General features: G+C 41.3%; 3 protein-coding genes and 1 long non-coding RNA gene across 5 annotated transcripts; 3 read left to right on the top strand and 1 right to left on the bottom strand.

Annotated features, from left to right (window-relative positions):
- Positions 1–735: 735 nt before the first annotated feature.
- On the top strand, positions 736–11,222 carry lcp2a (lymphocyte cytosolic protein 2a). 2 transcript variants are annotated; one of them, XM_014994605.2, is made up of 22 exons: positions 736–998; positions 1,076–1,252; positions 1,936–1,998; positions 2,084–2,130; positions 2,270–2,332; positions 3,140–3,165; positions 3,491–3,528; positions 4,162–4,339; positions 4,447–4,538; positions 5,947–5,998; positions 6,393–6,470; positions 6,567–6,592; positions 6,783–6,802; positions 8,611–8,721; positions 8,795–8,813; positions 8,930–8,942; positions 9,027–9,111; positions 9,768–9,808; positions 9,933–10,003; positions 10,181–10,255; positions 10,366–10,515; positions 10,741–11,222. In XM_014994605.2, exons 2-22 carry the CDS (start codon positions 1,181–1,183, stop codon positions 10,885–10,887), a joined length of 1,467 nt encoding a protein of 488 aa, XP_014850091.2. In that variant the 5' UTR covers positions 736–998; positions 1,076–1,180; the 3' UTR covers positions 10,888–11,222. The 2 variants fall into 2 exon arrangements, with proteins under 2 accessions (XP_014850091.2, XP_087868598.1); XM_088012472.1 differs by lacking the exons at positions 736–998; positions 1,076–1,252 and having other exon boundaries at positions 1,936–1,991.
- Positions 11,223–13,967: 2,745 nt separating this feature from the next.
- On the top strand, positions 13,968–15,567 carry foxi3a (forkhead box I3a). Its single transcript, XM_014994609.2, has 2 exons — positions 13,968–14,736; positions 14,820–15,567. Exons 1-2 carry the CDS (start codon positions 14,397–14,399, stop codon positions 15,227–15,229), a joined length of 750 nt encoding a protein of 249 aa, XP_014850095.1. The 5' UTR covers positions 13,968–14,396; the 3' UTR covers positions 15,230–15,567.
- Positions 15,568–19,958: 4,391 nt separating this feature from the next.
- Positions 19,959–22,205, bottom strand: nhp2 (NHP2 ribonucleoprotein homolog (yeast)). The gene is made up of 4 exons (XM_014994611.2): positions 21,895–22,205; positions 21,736–21,805; positions 21,407–21,512; positions 19,959–20,611 (listed from the first exon to the last, which is right to left on the bottom strand). The coding sequence occupies exons 1-4, from the start codon at positions 22,061–22,063 to the stop codon at positions 20,486–20,488; spliced, it is 471 nt and encodes a 156-aa protein (XP_014850097.1). The 5' UTR covers positions 22,064–22,205; the 3' UTR covers positions 19,959–20,485.
- On the top strand, positions 21,473–22,605 carry LOC148155633 (uncharacterized). Its single transcript, XR_015765271.1, has 2 exons — positions 21,473–21,562; positions 21,661–22,605. It is a non-coding gene; the product is annotated as an uncharacterized LOC148155633 (long non-coding RNA).
- The last annotated feature ends 57 nt before the right edge of the window (positions 22,606–22,662 follow it).

Genomic DNA, 22,662 nt, shown 5'->3' with positions numbered 1-22,662 from the left:
ACTGGATTGAAAAAGTGATTTAATAGGAGATTTATTCCAGATTCTGAAACAAGTGAAGCTGTTCTGGTAGAATAGATTTACAAACATGAAAGTTTTATTCATTTTAAATGTATGATGTTCATATTTATTGTTCAGTTTTGGCCTCATTACAGCTCTGATGCTGTTGTTCTATCAGCTAATGGTCTCTATTACAGTCTCTATACTGAAGTTAATGATTAATTGATTACTAAATTAGTTCATTATTTCAATAATTGATTCATCTGATGAATTGTTTCTAACATAACTTCTTCTGATTGTCTTTCATCAACAGTTTTCCATAACGTCCAGACTTGTGATGGTTTTCTTCCACCTGAGCAGTGGATCTCTGCAGCTCCTGCAGAATCACCATCGACTGTAGAGGAAATTGTAGGTGTTTTTCTCCACTCCAGTGACCTTTGACCTTTGCCATTCAGACATCGACTCATTCTCGATGGGTTTTTTTGTTTTATCTCTACCCATGATTTCCGTTTTCTCAATCTGACCTCGTTTTGTTTTTCCAGTTGAAGAAAAAAGAAGAAAAAAGAAATCTTCCCTCGAAGTGTTTCGAGTTTCTACCAGAAAACAGAAAGTGAGAAGTGAACTCAGAACTTCTGTAATTAAAGCAGCGAGGGAAACGTCTTCATGAATAAAGTCTGTTTTATTGCAGGAGTGTTCTGACGTGGACCGACCCAGGTCCGGCAGAACCGACCCAGTCCCGGCTGAGAGCAGCATGGTGGCTTTGGTGTGAACCCTAAGTCAATTTGCTATCTGTTGCGTCGCCGTGTTGCAGTGAGTGGGTGCAGCTGCGGCGGCTGTTTGACTCTGCGGTCGGCAGGGGAAGGAGGAAGACGCTGCTGCTGCCCCCCCGCTGCACACTCACTTCCTCAAAGAGGGAGGGGAGAGACAGAAGGAAGCCATCTTGGGCACTTTGTGACATGTTTGTCCCATCTCTGGTGCTGGTTCCTGCAGACGGACAGACGGTGCGTTTGGGGAAGTGGAAGCTGAGGAAACCCTGCAGGTATTTGGTTTTTCTGAGTTTTGTTTTGCGATTTGACAGGAAGGAGAAACGAGTCACTGAAGGAATTGGAAACTGAACGCCTAAGATCTGCAGCGTTTCCTCTGATGTTGCTCTGAGCGCCGAGTTCAGCTGGACAGACGCAGGATGAGTTCGGTTCCCCAGAGGTCGGTGGTGATGGGCTGGAGCCCCCAGCAGCTGGCCGACTACCTGAAGCGGGTGAGGAACCAGAGCCAGAATCAGAACCTTTCCTCTTTTTCTCTGTTACCACATCTTATATCGTCCTGAACCCTGGGAGTCCCCAGAGTCTGGTTCTGGTCCAGTACAGTGCAGCTGATGGTGGATGTCATGGAGGAAAATGTCTTTATTCCCGATGCATCCTGGGAACCAAACTGGGTTGGATAGAAGCGCTGAGATGGTCGTTTCAGGTCCAGAACGATGCAACAAACAGGAACCACTTCCTGCTGATGCAGATGCTAATTATCTGCTGATGAGCTGAATTAGCTACTGAGCCTGGTACTGAACCTGAACCAGAACCAGGCAGGAACCCTAAAGGGTCAAACCTTTAGGGGTTTGGGTTGGTTCTTCTTCTCAAAGCTGCTTCAGCTCTTCCATGTTTGCACTATGTATTGCCTAGTCTGGACTTTGACTAGACCATTGAAGCATGTTGATTCTTTAGTTTTTCAAGCAGCTGTAGATGAGCTGCTGTGTTGATGATCCATTCTGGACCCAGCTGTAACCGGACCAGAACCAGTTCTGGTCCAGTCACCAGGGGCCGGTGTTCCCTGGTGGCCCCCCTTTGGCCCCTGAGGCCCCCTTCAGGCCCCCGGTCTGGACTGGCCCTGGCCTCTGTCTATCGGTCTGGTAAAGTTGTGCTGAAGGACGAACTGTGTTTGTGGCAGATGAACCTCCCCGGCTGTGATAAGGTGGTTCTGAAGAACTCCATCAGCGGCTCCAGGTTTGTGGTGAGTGTTTCTGGAGGAAGAGGAGGAGGAAGAGGAGTGACGAAGGCCAGGATCATAATCCTTACTGATATTTTTGTTTCTGCAGAATCTGACAGACAACGACCTGCAGAAGTTCCCCAAGCTTCACGCTCCGTAAGTCAGAGGAAGGTTTTCATCTCAGACTGAACACAAACAGCTTCTCTACCTTATCTAAAGCACAGAATTAATAAAGACAATTATCTTTGTTTTGTCTTCATGGCTGTTTTTGCTTAATCTGTGTTTATGTCTGCAGGATGATTTCTAAGATCAGCAATGAAATCTACAAGAACGAGAAGAAAGGCTTGTTTTCTAAAAAGTACGTCTCACACAAACAAACATCTGTTAACCACAGAACAAAAATAATTCGAGTCATTCAGCCTGCCTGGAGAAATAAATAATTTCAGTCACTCTCATCCGGTTATGCTAACTAAATATTCAAATTAAACAGCTAAACATTTAGCTTGAAGCTAAACATTCTTTTCTTTCTTCTTTGTTTTTCTATTTTCTTTTTTTTTCTAATTTTATTTATTTATTTTTTCAGTTTATCTAGTGGTTTTGCCAGAGCTTTTACTTTGATAGTCTACTTCAACTGTAAAACAAGTGAATTTGCACATTAGCTAAAATATTTAGATGTAAACAAAGCAATTACTTTTTATTTCTTTTCTTTGTTTCAGTTTCTTGTTGTGCTCCTTTTTCATTTCTTCTTTTTCCAGTTTATATAATCAGTTTGCAGATCCAGCTTCTACTTTCATAATCTATTTCAACATCAGAACAAGTAGCTAAAATATTTATTCGGCTTATTAAATTGTTAGTTTCAAACTGCGACACAAGGAAATTAATGAATAACTTTGACTTGACTTTGAAAAATTAATTATGACTAAAATAACCCAAACTGTTGTAATTTTTGACTCTAACTTTATGAACGATTCCCTATAACTGACAGCTCTAATGTTAGTTATGACGATACCATGACGACAGTCCTGCTAAAACAAGAAACTGGACCTCAGACATAAAGGAGACAACACTCATCCCAGCTGCTGAACTAATAACTGAACTGGTTCATAAGTGAATTGGTTCATAACTGAACTGATTCATGTCCTGTTTGTGTGTTTCTGCTTCACAGGTCGACTCCTAAGTATCAAGAACCAGGTGAGTTAGTTTCCGTCTCCTGAGCTGGTCAGGTTTGATTGGGTTTTCGTTGACAGAACCAGAACAGGAAGTGATCGGCTCGGTTCTTTCCATTTGGCTCCAGTTGAATTATGATCATCTGGTATTAAACTAGTTTGTTACTCTGAGATGACCAGTCCTGCAAGGTTCTGGGTTGTTCCTGATGTGAAACACAACAACAGTTGGTCTCCATGGAAATGCTCTCCATGTAAACTGTCTCCATGAAACGGCCTCTAAATACTGAAGTGATGTAGCGATACAGAAGCTAATGTGAGACGTTGGTAACGTGTTTCTTTGTCCTTTGCAGAGATGAACGTTGATGGAGGATGGGGCGAAGACGAGTTTGTGAGTCTGACCTGATTTCACTTTAACCCTGTTTTTCTGCTGATTTATTTAAACACCAATGAAGGAAAAATTACTGTTAATATAAGATGAACAACAACACATCTCATTCTGCTGCGTCGTTATCGACAGAAACATGAAAGATCCAACAGCCTGTAGGATTCACTAAAACACTGAAATACATCGTCTGTCAAAAATGATTCACAAACTCCTGCTAAACTAAATATTTAACTTTTTAAATATATATTTAGCCTGCTAAGTAAATTATCTTCAAACTGTAATTTAGTTTGCAAACTAAGTATTTAGTTTGACTTTTATAAACTAAAGAATAACATGGTGAAATTAAACCTATTTTTTCTCTTATGACTCAGATTATTGCTGTTCAATTTTAACTGTAACCCCAAAGCGATTTGGGATTCTGCTGTTTCATGTTCTGACCTCTGACCTTGATCTGAATCTGCTGGAATGTCTGAGACGTTTTCCTCTCAGACGGTTTGGAGATGACCTTTGACCCTTTCCTAGGTTGATGTTTTCCCTCCTGAGGGAAAACAGCTACACTGAAAAATGGCTTCATGTTTCATGAACATGAAGCCTAACAGGACTCGGTTCTTTAAGAGATGATCTTCTGCTCTGCAGGACGACGAAGAGTTTGACGATGACTACGAGAGTCCGTACAGCGACGAAGATGACAGGGACTACGAGTCCCCGAATGACGACCTGGACGCGGGTAACGACTACGAGCCGCCGCCCTCTGAACCCGCAGAGGACCACAAGCTGTGCCCGTCTCAGCCCATTGGGGACGGGGACTACATCGGTACTCACATGGCGCAGCAGTCACACAACGCTGACCCCATCAAACCCACAGCGAGGTCACCAGGTCACAGGTCATCAGAGGTTAACGGTTTCTGTTTCTGTGTGCAGACCGGAGGGACAACAACGTGGCGGCCAGAGGCCCGCCCCCCGCTCTGTGTCCCCGCCCCCCCACCTCACTGTCTGCACCCCCGGCCCGCATGGTCAGTCTGAACAGCTACACTGAAAAACGGCATCAGACTTTAGTCATTTCTACATTTATAACAGTTCTTGTGCTGATTCTCTTGCATTAACATTCATTCATTCACCTGTTTTATATTTCTATAAAAATTGGATTCTGTTCAGCTTTTCCTCTCTGAGACGCTCCTGAACTCATTCAGTCATTCAGGACTCACAGGCGTTTCTATCAGACACAGAATTTGTTGCAAACTTATACAAATAAATTCACTTAATGAAAATTTAAAAGAAGTCAAGATTTTTGATAAAACATTGAGGTGGTTCTTTGTATTGAAATAGACTTATTTTGCAAAACTGCAGTGGAAACACTTTATTCGGATCACGAGTCACATGATCAGCAGCCGGAGGTTTCTACTGAGGGAAACGCAGAAGAAGAAGACAGGAAGTAGAAAGTCAATGTTTATGTAACACTTTTACAAACAGGTTCAAACTTCACATAAAAACTATAAAATCACAGTGGAATAAAATGATCAAAATGAGAACAGGAAGGCTGCAGCGTCAGACCTCGGCTGAAATAAGTTTTAAGAATGGATTAAACTGATCAGATCTGATTTGGAAGGAAATTTATTCCAGAGCAACAACAGAGAAAAATCTGAGAAACAATAACAAAGAATTTTTATCTGATTAGTTTTGAGCCAAACCGTTTAAAATTTCATAAGTTATTAAAATAATCTTAAATCTATTCATTATGAAACAGACAGGCGGCGTTAAGAGGGAGATCATCGCTGCAATGGTTTTAATGACTTGTCGCCTCAACAAACTTATTCACCTGGTATTTCAGCTTCATTTCTTAGTTAATGGAAACTCAACAAATGCTAAATCATGTTTTTTTTGTTTTTTAACATTTGACATTTGAAAATACTTAAAGATTTGCTCACATTTGTAATGAAATTGCAGCTAATGAGACAATTTCAGGTTCGTTCTGAAACATTTTTTTCTGCATTTTCTGCTCCGTGTCCTGTAAAGCCTTCAACCAGATATTATAGAAAAAATAATACAACCCAAGAAAACAATTGAGCTTAAATTCAGAAATACAATAGAAAAGAAAAACACATGTACAGTGTGTTTTTCAGCTTGATGTGAAACTGGATGTATTTTAGGAATTGAAAGTTGAACCATCACAGATTTTTATAAAGTCCTGAAATGATGAAGAGAATTAAACCTAAATTAAGTCTAGTTAAAGTAACGTCTGCCCTCTTACTAATTAATGAATCATTCTGGGGTTACGTCAAACCAGCGGCGATGTATTTTATGTGGATGGAATAAAGATGTTGGTTAGTGGAAACAAGTTGTTTGGATGTGAAGTTTAGAGTTTCCAGTTCTTCCAGCTGATTCATTTTTACTGAACTTTTTTTTGTGTTTGTGTTTGTGCAGCCCGTAGAGTCCAGAAGAGACCCGTCTCCTCACGGACGACTGCCAGGAAACCGTACGTTCATAAAAACAGAAACAAACAGATTATTTTACTACAGGAAAAAAGTCTAAATATTACAGGGATAAGGTCAGAATATTAGCAAAGTAAAGATGCAAAATATGAGAAAAATTTTGTTAAAAACATTTCAGAGTGCTGCTGCTGAAAACAATTTAATGCTCACGTGTTGAACGATTAAATATTTTCTTATTTGTAAACTGAAACTCACAAGATGTTAAACATTCATCATTTTAATTTATTGTTACTTTCCATGTAAGAGTTATGAAGTTACCACTTTGATTTACTAATATTACAACTTCATTCTCATAATATTTTGTCTTTTTTCTGGTAATTTAAAAATCATTGGTACTTTGTCGTATTCATGTGTCTCATTGCTGTTGTTGGTGTTCAGTTCCTGCAGGGCCTCCTAAGGTGTGTCGCGACATCAAACCTGGACGCGAGTCACGAAACACCCAGTCCCCCATCAGAGGTAATCCCTCAGCCGTTCAGCCAACAGCTCCGGCTGCCATCGCTGAAACACTGAGAATAATCTGTGGACATTTGCTCTGTTCTCTCTCTTTCTCAGGACATCAGTTCAACTCAGCAGACAGAGTGAGTGTCCTTTAAAGCTAACTCAGCTGCTGCACATTTATCAACGTTCTACAACTCAGTACAATAAAGTTTAGAATGAGAAAAAAAGGGAGTATGACAACTCGACCCTGAGGAACCCCCCCCACACACACACGCAAAATTACACTGAAATTTAAAGTTTAATGTTTCTAACTTAATTTTGTTTTTGCAGCCTGGTGCACAGTCCTGGAGGTGCGTACACACACACACACACACACACACACACACACACACACACGTTTGTGTTGCTATCTTTGTGGGGACTTTCCATTGACTTCCATTCATTTCTACAGCCTAAACCTTACCTTTACCCTTTTCCTAACCCTATCACATACCTAACCCTAACCCTAACCAAAACTCAATTCATACCTTAGTCCTAACTCTGACCCCTGACCCAAAAACAGGGTTTCCCCTTGGGGGGACCAGGCTCCGGTCCCCACAAGGAGCAATTGGTCCCCACAACGTAGTATGTGTCAGGAAAATCGTCCCCACAAGGTATTACAAACAAACGCGCACACACACACACACAGAATACATATTTTAACAAAAACATGAAGTTAAATCTTGTTCATAGAAATCAGAATACATTTTATAAAATATGAAAATGCATAACTGGTTTAATTGAATGAATGAGAAGATATAAAACAGTTTTAATTTACATTATTTATCTTTATAATATATATAAAACACTACAGTGGAAAATAAGCTAATACACTAAGGTTAAGCTATGAAATGTGGATATGACTCTGCAAAGGACGTGAATTGGTGAATTGGCCCATAGCCATCCATCTCATATGACTTCCTGTTATACTTCCTGTTATAGTTTTATGTAACTTCTGAAGTCTCTTTCATGGGCGGTCCTCTAGGATTTTCAAAAGTCTTTGAGTTTAAGTTAGCTAACATCTTGGTGCTTGTTTATTCATCTCTACATGTGAAGAGATGAATATTCTCAATCACTTTAGCACAGCAACTGATCAAAAGTAAAATAAAATTAATACTAACTCACAAAAACTTGGTAGGAGAGGAAAGTTAATAGATTCACTGAGATGATTTTATGCTAAACTAAAGTAAACTAAGTTAAAGTAGAGGATAATTCAACAAACTAAGTTAAGGTAAGCTAAAGTGGTAGAAGCTAGAATAGCTAAATAGCTGTACTAAATGAGTTTTAGTTAAATGAAACGAAGATAATCTGGAGTAAACTAAGCAGAAACAGTTTTTTTTTTTTTGGAGAAGAAGAAGAAATGATACAGTCTTGTTAGCAGTAAACCACGTATAAAGCTAATACCAGCTGGTTTCAGGAAATTAAGTTTCTGCACAACAGAAATGTATTTTTGTTCAAGTTTTTCACACTTCATTTGAGCTGAAACATATTTAGATACTTGGGATTTTTAAAATAGATTTTTCTAAGAAAACAGGAACAAATTGTGCCTTTATGGCAAAACCTGAAAGTGAGACTAACCACAGTCCTCGTCTTCTGGTCATCAGCAGTTGTCTCATTGAAAGGCTCGTTAAGCTTGAATTTGACCTCTGAGACTTCATACAGATCAGCCCCTGATCATCCACGCTCATCACGAAATTAGGCTTGGTTCGGTTCCCCACCTGCCGGGTGGCAAACCCCACACCTAGTGCCTTCATGTAGTCATCAAAGTTTTCAAGTTTTTTTTATAGAAAAAGTCTATAAATAAAACTGAAGACCAGTTTTAAAGATTACAGCTACGTCTGGATCACAGGCGTCAAACATGGCCGCTTACGTCAAACAGTTCAGGTTTAACGTTAAACTGCGGCTCCTGTTGACTGTTAGTGAACTTCAGTCACAATGTTGTTGCAGCGATGCGCTCGCAATGCAGAGAGAAAACAGACGACGAAGGCAGAACCAGCAGGAGGAAGTGAACAGCAGCAGCTTCTAGTCTAGATTGCAAAGTGTTGAATGTTTCCTGTTCTAGATGCTCATGTTTAGCTTTAGCTGCTCATCAGGAGTTTTAATGTGTCTGTCCTCACAGGACACCAGCGGACGCATCGGAACCGCCCAGGTCCAAACCTCCGGTTCTTCCTCCTCCTTCTTCCTCCGTCAGCAGGAGCAACTCCTCTGCCAGAGTAGCGCCCCCTAGCAGGTCCTCTGTGGTTCAGGTTGAATCTTTTGGTTCCAGAAAGTTCCTGATAATAATTTGATATTTTTGTTTTCAGGTTCGATGGACACAGAGAGGTAAGCTGCTCCGGTTTTTATTGATTCATGTTAGATGAAACATGATTGTTCACTGCTATATAGAACAGATTTTGATGGAGACTGACCTTTGACCCTTTCTTCTCTTCTCTCTTCAGCAGACACAAGATAGTGAGTTCCATTGTCCAGTTTGAAATCCTGAAGCATCGCAGAGCGAATAAAGGAAGCTTCCTCCTTCTGCTTGTTTTCCCACAGTCCCTAAACACAACACGTTCCCTCTTCACAAGAATCTGCCGCCGCGCCCCGGGATCCCCGGGCCCCTCCCGCAGCATGCCGCCAGGTCAGCCTTCACTTCTACTCACCCGTCTCAACAGAAGGTCGTTAATAAAAGTTTGTTCTTCATAGCTCACCTGCTTAAACAAAGAAATGAAATCAGAGTAAAGCGCGGAGCAGTGTGCCCGGGGCCCTGGGGCGTCGGCTGCGGCCCTGGAGGCTCACCACTTAAAGCTGCAGTAACTTTTATAAAAAATTTGTTTTTACATGGATGTTAAAACTGTCACCATGTCATGACAGTTTATGAGACAGATTCAGCTCCACCTCCTCCCGACCAAAAACAACCAATCAGAGCCAGGAGGCGGGCCTTAGTGCTGTCAATCAACCTCATGTAGTCACTGCTAAATGTGCCAATGGTGGAGAAACAACTCACCATTACATGAAAACCATTTATCTGCTATACTAACTGGCCTTAGTGTTGACCGGCTAGTTCAGCAGTGTGTACATGAGGTCATTGACAGTGCTAAGTCCCGCCTCTTGGCTCTGATTGGTTGTTTCTAGCAACTTGGAAGAAGCAGAGAAGATTGTTTTCACTGATTATCTGTCTCATATTAAACATATTAAAGTGATAGTTTCAACACATATGCAATAAAATATTATTTTTCCTGGAGCTTCAATGTTTCTGCCTCAGATGATCTCTAACAGGGTAATATTTTTGTGCAGTTTTTCCTCCTCAGCCTCTCTGCCTCACAAGCTGCAGTCTGGTAAGAGAAACCTGAAGGAATCCGAACATTTTCTGGTTGAATCTGAATAAAACCTTCAGTTTGCTCCAGCTGATCTTACTGTGAATCAGAAACCGGCTGCTGAATGCCGTCTGTCTGCTTTCAGCCATGGCCGAACACAGAGGCAGCATTGCGGCGCCCGGCCGTCCTCCACCTCCTACCACAGCTGCCAGCGAGGTGAGAGACACCATCAGCTCTAAAACCAAACCTCGACCAGCTGGGAGTCCAGAAAAATCACAATTTTCTGTTCAGACTCTGGTTGGGCAGCAGGGGATGCTGTTGCATTACACTCTGCGGGGCTGAGGACATTCAGCAGCTTCAGCAGTGTGTGTGTGTGTGTGTATTGGTTTGCAGGCTCTGGACCCAAACTGGTACGTTGGGAAGGTGAGCCGTGGGCAGGCTGAGGGATGCCTAAAGAAAGTCCAGAGGGTGAGAATCCATCCAGCATCAGGACTCTGATTACAGGATGAGCTGATAGCCGGTGTTAATGTGTGTGTGTGTGTGTGTGTGTGTGTGTGTGTGTGTGTGTGTGCGCACAGGACGGGGCCTACCTGGTGAGGGACAGCACCCGGCAGCAGCCCAACCAGCCCTTCACCCTCATGGTCTTCTACCAGGACAAAGTCTACAACATCCAGATCCGGCAACACAACCAGCAGTTCCAGCTGGGAACCGGACTCAAAGCCCAGGAGGTCAGAACCACCGACGGCCTCTGGAGTCACAGACAGGAGCCACAAGCAGCTAATCCACATGCATTAACACCTGCCTGTTAGCCGCTAATGCTACGAGACATTACCATGCTTTGACTGTTAGCAGTTTCAGTGTTTAGCCTGTAGGGGGCATCGCTCTGATGTAGTTTTTAATTTAGCCTGTAGGGGGCAGCGTTCTTGGCTCTAACTGCTGTTTCCTGTCTCCAGTTCTTCCCGTCAGTCAGTGACATCATCAACCATTATTCCCAGTCCCCTCTGGTCCTCATTGATGCTAAAAACCGGAGCTCCAGCCACCAGAACCAGTGTCTGCTGTCGGACCCGGCCGGTTACTATTTGGAGCAGAGCTGGTCCTGACAGACTGAACCAGACCGAAGCCGGCTCCAGTCGGACCCGGTTCAGATGAATGTTCAGTTCAAAGGTCTAATGAGCATGAACAGAAAGTCCTCCGTCTTTGCACGTGTTGCTTTGTTTTCTTTTTTCTCTTTTCAGTTTCAACTTTTAAACCTTTAAGAATATTCTTCAGAAATACTAGAGCTTATGTTGGTTCTGTTCCATTTGGACCCACAAACTATAAAACTAAAGCAGAGCTTCTGTGCACCTCCTCTTCTTCTTGTTCTTCTTCTCTTTTACTGTAAATGTGTTGTTTTGCCATCAGCTGATTTCATTAAAACACCTGGAAACATCAGAAAGGTTCTGGAGTTTTATTTCAGTCAGGCTCTGACTGAACTCTGAGCATCATGTGGTCAGGTTCAAGGACTGCATGCTGTGTTGTATAGCGCATTAGCATTAACTTCCAGTAAATACCCTGTTGATAAAGTTCTTCTATTTTGGAGACTTTTATTGCGACTCCTGACAGCTGCTGTGAGAAACGCTGACGATCTATGCTCTCCACACTCGCTATTCCAGCTCCTGACTCACCACCAGGGGGCGTGCGTCTGACTGTGATGCCCAAAGTGGATCCTGGAGGTTCGGCATTCTGCATGTTCTAGTTCTCTCCCAGATGGTAGTAACAACCTTTTCCGCATGTCAATGTTCTTCTTAGGCCTTCTAACGAGCCATAATGGGCTCTTTGCACCTAAGGCGTTGACGTCACATCTCCAGGAGCTAATGCGGCTCACTTTTTTCCGCTTTGAGTTACCATGACTGGTAGAAAAGACTAAGTCGTATTTCAGATGCAAAAAAACAATACTATTAACATTGTTGTCTTCCTAATATAATGGGCTTTTAAGTTTTCGTTAATTTCCAAGCGATTCTGAATTAAGAAGATGGCTTGTAAATATCTGTCGCTACCAGCTAACGCCGCACAGCAAAGTTTGCAGCCTTCACTTCACTCCGGATCAGCCTAAAACTACCAGGGATACGGATGGTAAATAAAGGAGCCTCCCTGAGTTATTTCCATGGAATCACTTCTATATTCAGCCTGAAAGAGTTTATGGGAACGAGAGAGCAGACCAGAGCCAGACAGCCGAGCAACTGATCCGCCTGAACATACTGCTGTAAACACCGTCCTATCTGAGCTCTTCACAAGAAACATACAAAGGTAATAAAACGAAATAACACGGAGACATGAAGCAACACGGTCATATTTTTCTAAAAGCAGCAACTTTGAACCTGAACAGCTGAACCAGATCTCTGACACCAGAGTTGCGCTACTGTTAAGCTATGAGGCTTGTTGAGCTTCGGAAGTAAAAAGTCCGCACCGTAACCTCCCCGTTAGTCTGTGACACTAACGACAATAAACACACATAATATACTTGAAAATAAGATAAATACATTGTCCGTTAGAATGTTTAGATACTTAAATAGCACATTTTACAAGAACAATGTCCGAGAATATTGCCTACTAGCATAAGCTAACGTTAATGTTAGCCACAAAGTTTAAGTAAAACTCACCTTCGTGTCAGTGAATGTATAACGAGGCGAACATCTTAAAACCTTTCTCCAGCTGACTTGTTGGGGCTTCGGATCGATGTACAAACCTTGGCCAAGCCCTGCAAGCACCTAATGTAAATGATATTTGTATTGGATCGGAAACAATCGAGCCGCTTTACCCCGAACGCGGAAGCTGAGGTGCAAAGAGCCCATTGGATCCAGGGAGAGAACTAAAACATGGAGTCGTCCAGGACTGACTTTGGGCACCGCGGGTTTAAAATCTGGACAGGATGTGATGTAACAAACAGGGGAACTGCAGTACCACCGTTCGACCTAAAGAGGGCAGCAATGAGACGGTTTTAGCCCCATTAAACAAATTTACACACTCAAAATTAGCTCAGAAACATGAAGCTAGAAACGTTTAGTATCAGTTTATAGAGTTTATTTGAAAAAAACAAAAACAAATTTAGTTTGAGGTTTAGTTTCACTGTAAAAACATTCAGTTTATTAGCTTCTTTTGCTGGTTGGAGATTTTACATCTGGAGACAGTTGAAGGTGTTCAGTTACCTGTTCCCATGGTAACACCCCCTCATTCCCCCTAACCCCTCACACCAAGTGGTTGGTTGCTGATGTTTTGACTGTTCCCTCCACAGATTACTATGCTCGCCTCCAACCGCCAGCAGCCTGAGCGGATCAGGAAGTGATGCGATAACAAATCCGTTAGCTGCAGCCTGACTGATGGAGATGAATTAACGACCTGTGTGTGTGTGTGTGTGTGTGTGTGTGTGTGTGTGTGTGTGTGTGTGTGTGTGTGTGTGTGTGTTTGTGTGTGTGTCAGGGGTAATCTGTAAATCCACTCTGAGCGCTCGCTGCTGACAGACTGGCAGCTCATTTATCAGCTGGGAACTGTGTGTGTTTTAACTGGAAATGTTTGAACAGAAATCCAGCAGCTCAACGTCTGGATGTGGAGTTCCTCAGGGTTTCATCCTGGATATTCGACCAGCTTTACACACCAGATAAACAAAAGAAGAAGAAGACAAGATAACAGGATGAGAAACCAAAAACAGAATGGAGCTCCAACTTTTAAAGATTCAGTTAATTTGTTACATTTAGTTTATCAAACAAATTTATTTACTAGAGCTGTATCGCTTGTTTTCTGTTTTCAATGCTGTGAGCTCAGTGGGTTGTGTGGAGTAGCTCTGAGCGGTCAGTATGTTCCACAGTGACCTCAGTCTGCAGGAGTCATTCGGCTGACCTTTGACCTCATTAATCATCTGAACTGAGCTGCCATGTTTTTAAAGATGGCATCCAGAAACCAGTAAACGCCTGATATGATCCCAGTTTCTGCTGCAAACAGAAAACCTGCTAAGTCACCGTCTGGTTCAGGTTCTAATCCGATCCCGGAGGTTCTGTCTGATGGCTGCAGATTAAAATGTCTTCAGGAAGTCTCCGGGTCCGATCCGGTTTCAACGTTTATTCCTAGAAACGTCAACAACTGGAAACCTGGGAACGAAAACATCTGGAGGAGTGAACCGATTCAACTGTAAGGAACCGATAAATGAACTGATTAATAAACAAACAGATAAACACTTTGAAAGAAACTGGTCCAAACAAGTCCTGGTTCTGATCCAGCTGGTTCTGTTTACTTCAGAAAAGCTTGGTTCTGACTTCAGGGATTAAATGTTTCTCACAGCTTCTCAGGAAGTGAGTAAAACTTTATGTAGGACCTGAACAAGATCAGAACCTGGACAGGATCAGAGTCAGGACTGGATCAGAACCAGGACCAGTTGTGGTAGTAGAATCTCCCCCTGGCTGACTCAGGTCCTAACGTCTCACCCTGTTGCCCCCGGGGCAGATATTCCGCCTGTTCTTATTCAAATTAAGCCCCGCCCCACCCTGCTCCCAACAGCCACTCAGTGGGGAATGGGCGGGGCTTGGGGCGGGGCTTGTGGCTATAAGAGGCCCAGGTGAGCAGCAGGTGTTCAGACAGCATGGATCTGGACAGGTCTACCTGCAGCCTTTACTCCAGCGCCACTCCGTTTCCCTGGCCGGTTCCAAACCCTGTCCACGGCACCGCTCCGCTCTGGTCCTGGTTCTGCTCCTCGGATCTGCTGGGCCCGGTGCGGCCCCCATACTCGTACTCGGCCCTCATTGCCATGGCGATCCAGAGCTCACCCAATCAGAGACTGACGCTGAGCCAGATCTACAGCTTCGTGTCGACCCAGTTCCCATTCTACGACCGGAACCGGGCAGGCTGGCAGAACTCCATCCGCCACAACCTGTCACTCAACGACTGCTTCAGGAAGGTCGCCCGTGGCGACGGCGACCCAGGTCTGCACCCGCCTTCATCACTTCCGGTAAGATGTGACATCACTTCCTGTAACCTTCCTCCTCCTCCTCCTCTTCCTCCCCAGGTAAGGGAAGCTACTGGACTCTGGACCCAGACTGCGGGAAGAGATTCGACAACGGCAGCTTCCGCCGCAGAAGGAAGAGGAAGTCTGACAAGAAGCCATCATCATCAGAGCCCAGCTCCAAATGTCCCAGCATGCACTGCAGTAGCTCTACTCTTCCTCACTCCAACTCCTCCTCTTCATCGCTGAACTTCCTGGTTCCAGACTCCACTTCTTCTATTCCTCCTCTTCCTTTCTTCCCCCCGGCGCAGTGGACTCCCCCCCCACTCCCCTGCCTGGCCGATCATCAGGCCTGCATGGAGCCCGGTTCTGGTTCTGATCCGGATCCCGGTTCTGATCTGGATCCTGGTTGTGATCTGGGTTTCTCTGAGTTCTTCAGTGATGCTCTGCTCGACTTTCTGCTTCTCCAGTGAAAAAACTCCACTTTTATATTTATCCAGTTAAATAATAAGGTGATCAACTTTAGAACGAAGAAAAAAACAAAGAAAAAAATGTGTTCATTTTTATTGTTTTTAAAATCAGATATTCATTAAAATATCCATTAAGAACAAGTCTACAGTCCAACTTTAATTGTTTTATATGTGTTTTAAAAATCATAAACTGTAACTATTACTGTAAATAAATTGATTTTCCTAAAAACTGTTGCTTCCGTTTCTGTCTGTGGTTCTGGTGTCACTGGTTCTGTTAAAAGTGTCCATTTTAGAGCTGATTTACTTCGTTTTGATTAAATAAAGTTTCTAACACAATAAAACATCTGAAAATGATTAATGTTATTCTTCAGGAATTAATCTAGTGATAAATAACAATAAATTAAAAGACTTTTCTAAATGGTTGTCGATTATAAAGGTACACAGAAATTAACAGCAACAAATTGAGTTATTTAGCCTGTCAAAGTCATAATTTCACCATGTTGTTCATTCATTTATACATCTTACAGTTTCAAAATAAATATTTTATTGGCAAGCAACATGTTTAGCTTCAAACTGAATATTAGTTTGTAAACCGAATATATAGTAAGCAAGCTTCAAGCTGAATATACAAAATAAAAATATTCAGAGCTAATCATCTAGCTAGCACGGAGCTAGCTATCAAGCTAGCGAGGAGCTAAATATTTAGCTAGCTTAGTTCTAAAGTTCTGACCTAAATATTTGCTTAACAAACTAAACGTTTATTTTGCAAACTAAATGTGCAGTGTACTAACTAAATATTTAGAATATTTAGATTGAAGCTACATATTTAGTTTATAAACGAAATACATAATTAGCAAGCTACATATTTAGCTCAGTGCCAGCTAGCTAACTAGCTTCCTTTCATCGGCCTATTTAGCTGGTATTTTAGAAGCAGGACCCCATAGTATAGATAAATTAGATTATAATAATAGTCCCAATTAATCTTCTTTGTCAAATTAAATGTATCCTTTTAAAACAACAACCTATGAACAGGTATTAAACACACTTTTCATTAAGTCTACACATCAGTATTAAAAGTTTCTTTTATTAGTCTTATGTGCTGTTCTAATTTAAATGTCAAGTTTTCATCATAAACAGAAATAAAGGCTTTCAAACATCCATTTGTATGTAATCTATACAATACTTTAAAGTTCCTGGAAAAAATGGGCTTGTCAATAATATTCCAATGTATTGAATAGGTTTATGAATTGTACCTCAATGAAAGGTCCAGTTCATGTTCTAGTTGATGACTACGTTTCTGACCCTGATAACCGTCAAAAACACAAACATGGTCCTTTCTGGTTCCGGAGTGTTCCTGTAGATCAGGGAGCATTTTTCTTTCATCAACCTTGTTTCTTTGATTTTATATAAAAATCACACAAACTTCCAGCCACTATTCTCTCAGAAACCAAGCCGGACCGGTCTGGTTTATTAGCTTCAGCTTTTAAAAGAAAGTTCTTTTCAGTGGAACCAAAAAACTTCAAGTCATCAATAAATCTGCTCATATCTGAACTTTTAAAATGGAAACTTGGATTGAATAAATGAAAGTCACCTGAACTCTGAAGTTCTGGAGAGCCTCTGATTGGACCCGAATCAGAGAGTGGCGCTCTGTAGAGGCCAGCCCGGTGTGTGTGTTTGTGTGTGTGTATGTGTGTGTGTGTGATAACATCACATAAGTGTGGCGTGTGTTGACACTCAACACGTCGTCACACTCAGACACTCAGCAGCTATCAGCGGCATCAGGATCACAGACTCCAGAGTGTGCCGCTCGTTTACTGCCAGCTGCTGCGACGCCCCTGGCCGAGGTGACACCCCCAGCCGCAGCCACAGCTTACAGACCGCGCAGCATTTACATGTGACAATGGGAGGTGAAGACGGAGCTCAACACACTGTTCCTGGTTGAATTAAAATATTGTTTCAACCACTATCTTTAGTTTTCTGTTAATTATATAACAGAGGAATTAATGTTATTCTTTATTCTGTTTTTATATGTTTTATTTTCCTTTTATATGTTCTTTCATATGAATCTTGCTTTGATTTATTGATTTTATTTTAAAAACTGTTTTGAAAACCCTTCTGTTGTGCTTGTGACCCAGAATGAATGGAAGCCATTTTGTTTGTCAAGTTATGTTTCATCTTCTCTGTGTTAGTTTTATTTTGATGTTTTTATATGATGCTGGTTCAGTTTTACTGTCATTAAAGTACTTATAAATAAAATGGGCTTAATTACATTTCACTTTGCTACTGTTGCACTCTTTCTATTCTAAAAGTATTTTCAGTCCAAAAACACTAAAACCTATCAAGTATTTTAGTCTAGATTCTAATGCAAATGTCTCAGTGCACTTAAAATAAGGCAAAACTTAAAATTAACTTCAGCTGAAAAACAAATGAAACTAATTTAAAGTATATTTTCAGGAAGACAGACGAGTGTTTACTGCAAAAACACAAAATCCTTCCAAAAAGTAGTTTTTCTATAGTTTTAATGTAAATAGAAAATTTTCAGCAAGATATTTGAGCTTGTTTTAAGTCAATAATTCCTTAAAGTATTAATTACATTGACAAATTATTGCAGTTATAATATGTTTAAAATGTCTTGTTATAAGTTATTAGTACTTTCCAAAAAAATTCTATATTAAGTCAATGGTAATATTGACTTAAAACAAGCTCATATATCTTGCTTGTAAGTTAGTTTTATCTTATTTCAAGTGAACTAAGATAATTTCACTTGAAACAAAACAGAAATAGTTGGTGATTTTTTGTGTTTTTGCAGAGCAAATACTTAGTTTTAGACTAGAAGTGAAAAGTTAGTGTCCTAATTATGGTTGAACTCCACAGCAGTGAGTTAAACTCTGCTGGACTCTGATTGGTTTAAACCCGAGCCTCACGGTTCTGATTATTGGTTCTGATTGGTTTTTATGTCCGTTTTTCCTCTTTAGTCAGAGATAATGAACTGAGGTGAAGAGGAGTCAGACAGACGAAGGCTGAGACGTTTGGTTCATCCTGGAGGCTCCGAAAGGTGGTGTGTGTGTGTGTGTGTGTGACATTATGCAAATGTTAGGCAGTAATTTTGTTTACTGGCAGTTAGATGGTTGATCCCCCCAGAGACACACACACGCAAGCACGCACGCACAGACACACAGCAGCAGCAGAGTGTGTGTGTGTTGAAGCAGAACACACACATCACACAGACCGTAAGATAGAAATTAAAACAGAAAAAGTTGATTTTCCAAAAATAAATGTAAAAATGATTAAAATGTAATCATAAAGAACAAATAAAACTAGTAGTGCTAATAAAGTCACACAGTGAAAAGTTAAAAGCAATAATCAGGTTATTTTTATTGCTAACTTGAACTGACATTTAATAATAAATCATTCAGTGAAATATGACTGAATGATTGAATGAATATTTTTCTTCTCTCAGGCTAGACAACCCAAATTATTTCAAGAACCAGAAACATCTGCAGAACCTTCTGAACCAAATAATCCTTCCAGAACTTCTAACGCCTATAATGGACCTATCAATCTGAAACCGCATCAGAACCCAACAGAACCAGCAGGACAAAATGATTGGACCAAACTTAAGCACCGGATGGATTTAATCTGAGCAGCTGTTTATGGGTCAGCAGAACCTTTTGGGTCCATTTCAAACTCTTTAACGAACGACACAAAGCTGGAAAATGAAACAGAACCCAACGGAACCACTAGACGATCTGGCAGAACTTTGAGGTTCTAAATAAAACTTCAGAACCACTGGCCCGGTTTAACGGAACCGACCCTTAGCTACCTGTTGACAGCCGGATCTCTCTCCCCTCCGGCTCGGCAGTGGAAAATTCCCGTTGCCCCGGGCAACGAGTGGAGAAGGGGGGAGGGTTTGAGTTCGGGTCGATTCGGGACCAGCCCGGGCAGGTCTGCAGCGGAAAGGAGGAGGGGAACCTTCAGCTGCTGCAGCAGTTCAGGAGCCGCCGGGAAAAGGCCGGGCCAAACGGACCCAGTAGTCCCGGGGTCAAAGGTCAGGCCAGCAGGTGTGGGAGATAAAAGCGAGAACTGAAGAGGTTCTGTGAGTCAGAACAGGTTTATTCAGAACGGGTTTTACTGAGAGCTCAGAACCGGATATGAACTGACAGAACTCGGACTCTTCAAAACATCTGAGAAGAAAGTTCACGGTTCGACAAACGAAACGCAGCAGAACCGGCCCAGTTAACAGAACCAGTCCGGAGGTCAGGTTCATTGTAAATACATAAAAATAAACTCAGGTAAGTCAAAATAAACTTATAATACATGAATGAAAATAAATCGGACTTGTTCTTCTGCAAACAGAACTGTAGTTTAAACTGAGTTCTGCTGCCACCATGTGGCCGAACCTCAGAACTGCAGGTGATTTTAAAAAATAAAGATACAAAAACGGTTTTTAACTTAAAAAAAGTTCAATTTAAGAAGACAAACCGAGCAGAAAAATGTAGTTTAAATAATAAAAGAGCTCATTATAAGAAAACAGAAGATTTTTAAATGTTAAATGAAATTGATATTGATGGAATGATTGGGCTTTTTGTGCTGTTGCAACAGTGTAGCACTTTCTTAAATTAACTCACTTAAAAATGTTAAAATTTATGAATGAAGCCATTATAGTTTTTATTATTTTTCTGTTTAGAAAACCAAATATTACATAAAGTGGAAGAAATATTTTAAACAAAGCTGTTCAAAAACTCAGTTTTTTTAATATCTGTCACAAAACACACAGAAGTGACATTTATATTGAACTAATTATTTTACTCTGTGTGAATGAAAAATAAAAATATTTGGTTAATTTTTAAAATATTTTCCTCCCAAGGTTCACAAAGATTAAGGGGGTTGAAGACTTTTGCACAAGAGAAACCGGAGAAAACAAGTTCCCGCAGTGTTTATCCTGAAAATACTTTATAAATAATCTTTATTCAAACAAATTACTCCAGAAACTCCAGTTTTAACATTTTTAATATAAAAAACTAGAAACATGGCTTCCAGTGTCCAGCAGGGGGCAGCGTCCTTCAGTCCATCATTAGCTTAGCACAAACACTGGAAACAGGTGAAAACTGCTAGCGCAGCAGAGAAACAGGAGATTCTGGGAGAAATCAGGGCGAACTGCGCCTTTAAATTTAAGGCGCGTGCTGCGTCCTGATTGGCTGAGTTCAGACGAGCGACGTTCTGATTGGCTGAGTTCAGATGAGCGGCGTCCTGATTGGCTCAGAGCGGTTTGGGCAGGTGTGACACCTCATCCAGACACTCATCGTAGGCGTCCTGGTAGTCGGTGTGCGGTTTGATCAGGATGGCGCAGGTCGGACGCTTGGAGCCGGCGGAAGAGCCCAGATCCTGCACATGCATTTCAAAATGAGCTCAGGAGCATTTCCTAATAAAATACCTGATTAAAGGCCAAAACCAGCTTCATTAAAAAACGGCAGGAAATGGCTGATCACACCCATTTCACAGTAAGAACACTAAATTATAGTATTTCAGAATAAATTAGGCTGAACTTAAACCAAAATTCTAATTATAGAATGGGAAAAGCATTTCAAAATAAGAGTCTGATATCAAGAGCTTTTCACAATAAAATACCTAATTAAAACTAAAACGATCTTATAAATGGATCTAAAATACTATATATCAGTATTTTACAATGAAACATTTGAATAAAACCAAATGAGCATTTAAAACAATAAATAAGAGCAGCAAATAGAACTAATCACATCCCTTTCAAAGATTACAGTATTTTATAAGTGAGATGTAAAATTAAATCCAAATTTAAAAGTTAATGCTGAAAAAAAATGTTTCAAAGTAAGAGGAAGATAACTACACTCCAAAATAAGAAAAGGTCGAGTAAAAGCAGCAGATTTCAAAGTAAGAGTCGTAACAGATCAGCTTTTCACAATAAAATACATCAGGAATCTTAAAAAACGCCTCAATAAAATTGTGCTTTTCCAAATAACCTTCTTTTAAACTTTTCACAACAAAAGTCAGAAATAAACATACATTTCACTATAAAAGCCTACAGAAGTGGAAAGAACCTTGCAGGTTGTGGACCGGGTTCCTTCCCCAACGGTCAGACCGCCCGGACCGGGTCTTTAAAGCAGCCGAACCGAATCGGACTGGATGTTTGGTCCCACTCACCACTTTAGACGGGATGTAGGCATAGGGTAGGTTGCGGTCCTCACACATGACCGGAAGGTGGCTGTAGACGTCGATGGGCTGCGTGTCTCCGGCCAGAACCACGATACTGCAGGGAGAGCAGCAGCGTTAGCACACCTGAGCCCCAGTGCATGATGGGTAGGTATACCTTAGGCTCTGAAGCCCTCAGAACTTCAGATGTTCTCCATTAATATTTGGTATCAGAACCAGTCGTTATTAAAGTTTTCCATGTTTAGGGTGTGAATACATTTCCAAAAGTGTTAGCACCCTGCAGCTGCCAGCCTACATGACCTCTGACCCCTGGGACTCACCCTCTCTCTCCTTTGTTGATGAATTTCTGGACCTCCTTGACTCCCCGCCGGATGTTCTTCCCCTTCGCAGCTACAGAACAAACACAAACAGCAGCTATAACTTCCGGTACCAGATAACCGGGACGCGGAAACGTGCAGAACCTTTCCCGGACTTCCTACCTTTCTTCACGCACTTGTAGAGCTTCTTGCTGAGCTTCCTGGAGGCCAGCGGCTGGGCGATGGAGTTCAAATGAGCGACCAGCTCGGCGTAGCTCCGCTCGGGTCCCCCCGCTTCCACCGCCGCGGCTTCCTCTCCGTCCAAAACCTTCTCCTTCTTCACTTTAGTCATTTCTGATCGATAATCGATGATCTGCTGCCTGCTTTATGATCCCAGTCAATCACAGCATCCAGCCGAACCGCTCCAGCAGGCAGACACACGAGGTTCAGCTTCTTCTTCTGTTCTGACCGGAAAACAGCAAGACTACAGCGCCACCAGCGACAAGAAAGGGAACGGCACTCATTTATTATATTATTTGTTATTATATCATAATCAATCTTTGCACATTATATCTGAGCAGAATGCCATATTAATAATATGGTATTATTAAAATGACTTTGAATCCTGTTAAATTTGATAATTTGACTCTGTTTTTGATGTGTTTAGAGTTTTTAAAATTAGTTTATAGATATATTTTTTGTATTTCCTGAAAAGATGTCGACATTGATATGTTATATTCTGCTCTGTTACAATATATTGACGGCTGAGTGGACGTTTTTAAAATACAAAAATAAAGTAAAACTAAAGTTTTATTGAGCATTTATCAAAAATATTTTAGTCTGATTTTTAAATTAGATTCTGTCTGAGATCCTTCAATAAAACTTTAAATTGTTCTTCATTTTTGCTTTTTATTAGAGGTATAAGAGTAATTTGTCTGTTTTCTTATTTAA

The sequence above is a fragment of the Poecilia mexicana genome, unplaced genomic scaffold, assembly GCF_051168715.1.
Source record: "Poecilia mexicana isolate PSO_F unplaced genomic scaffold, ASM5116871v1 scaffold_14, whole genome shotgun sequence".
NCBI classification, from domain to species: Eukaryota; Metazoa; Chordata; class Actinopteri; order Cyprinodontiformes; family Poeciliidae; genus Poecilia; species Poecilia mexicana.
Note: the sequence above shows the minus strand (reverse complement) of the source record. Positions and strands in the feature narration are given on the sequence as shown.

What these genes read in the sequence shown, in the direction of transcription:
- nhp2 (XM_014994611.2), bottom strand. Translation starts at nt 22,063, where the DNA reads ATGACTAAAGTGAAGAAGGAGAAGGTTTTGGACGGAGAGGAAGCCGCG. An exon ending in CTACAAGTGCGTGAAGAAAG is followed by an intron (nt 21,806 to 21,894) that starts GTAGGAAGTCCG and finishes TTTGTTCTGTAG; the next exon opens with CTGCGAAGGGGAAGAACATC. An exon ending in CCTACATCCCGTCTAAAGTG is followed by an intron (nt 20,612 to 21,406) that starts GTGAGTGGGACC and finishes ATGCATGTGCAG; the next exon opens with GATCTGGGCTCTTCCGCCGG.
- lcp2a (XM_014994605.2), top strand. Translation starts at nt 1,181, where the DNA reads ATGAGTTCGGTTCCCCAGAGGTCGGTGGTGATGGGCTGGAGCCCCCAG. An exon ending in CGGACGACTGCCAGGAAACC is followed by an intron (nt 5,999 to 6,392) that starts GTACGTTCATAA and finishes GTTGGTGTTCAG; the next exon opens with TTCCTGCAGGGCCTCCTAAG. An exon ending in CCGGACTCAAAGCCCAGGAG is followed by an intron (nt 10,516 to 10,740) that starts GTCAGAACCACC and finishes TCCTGTCTCCAG; the next exon opens with TTCTTCCCGTCAGTCAGTGA.
- foxi3a (XM_014994609.2), top strand. Translation starts at nt 14,397, where the DNA reads ATGGATCTGGACAGGTCTACCTGCAGCCTTTACTCCAGCGCCACTCCG. An exon ending in CCGTGGCGACGGCGACCCAG is followed by an intron (nt 14,737 to 14,819) that starts GTCTGCACCCGC and finishes CTTCCTCCCCAG; the next exon opens with GTAAGGGAAGCTACTGGACT.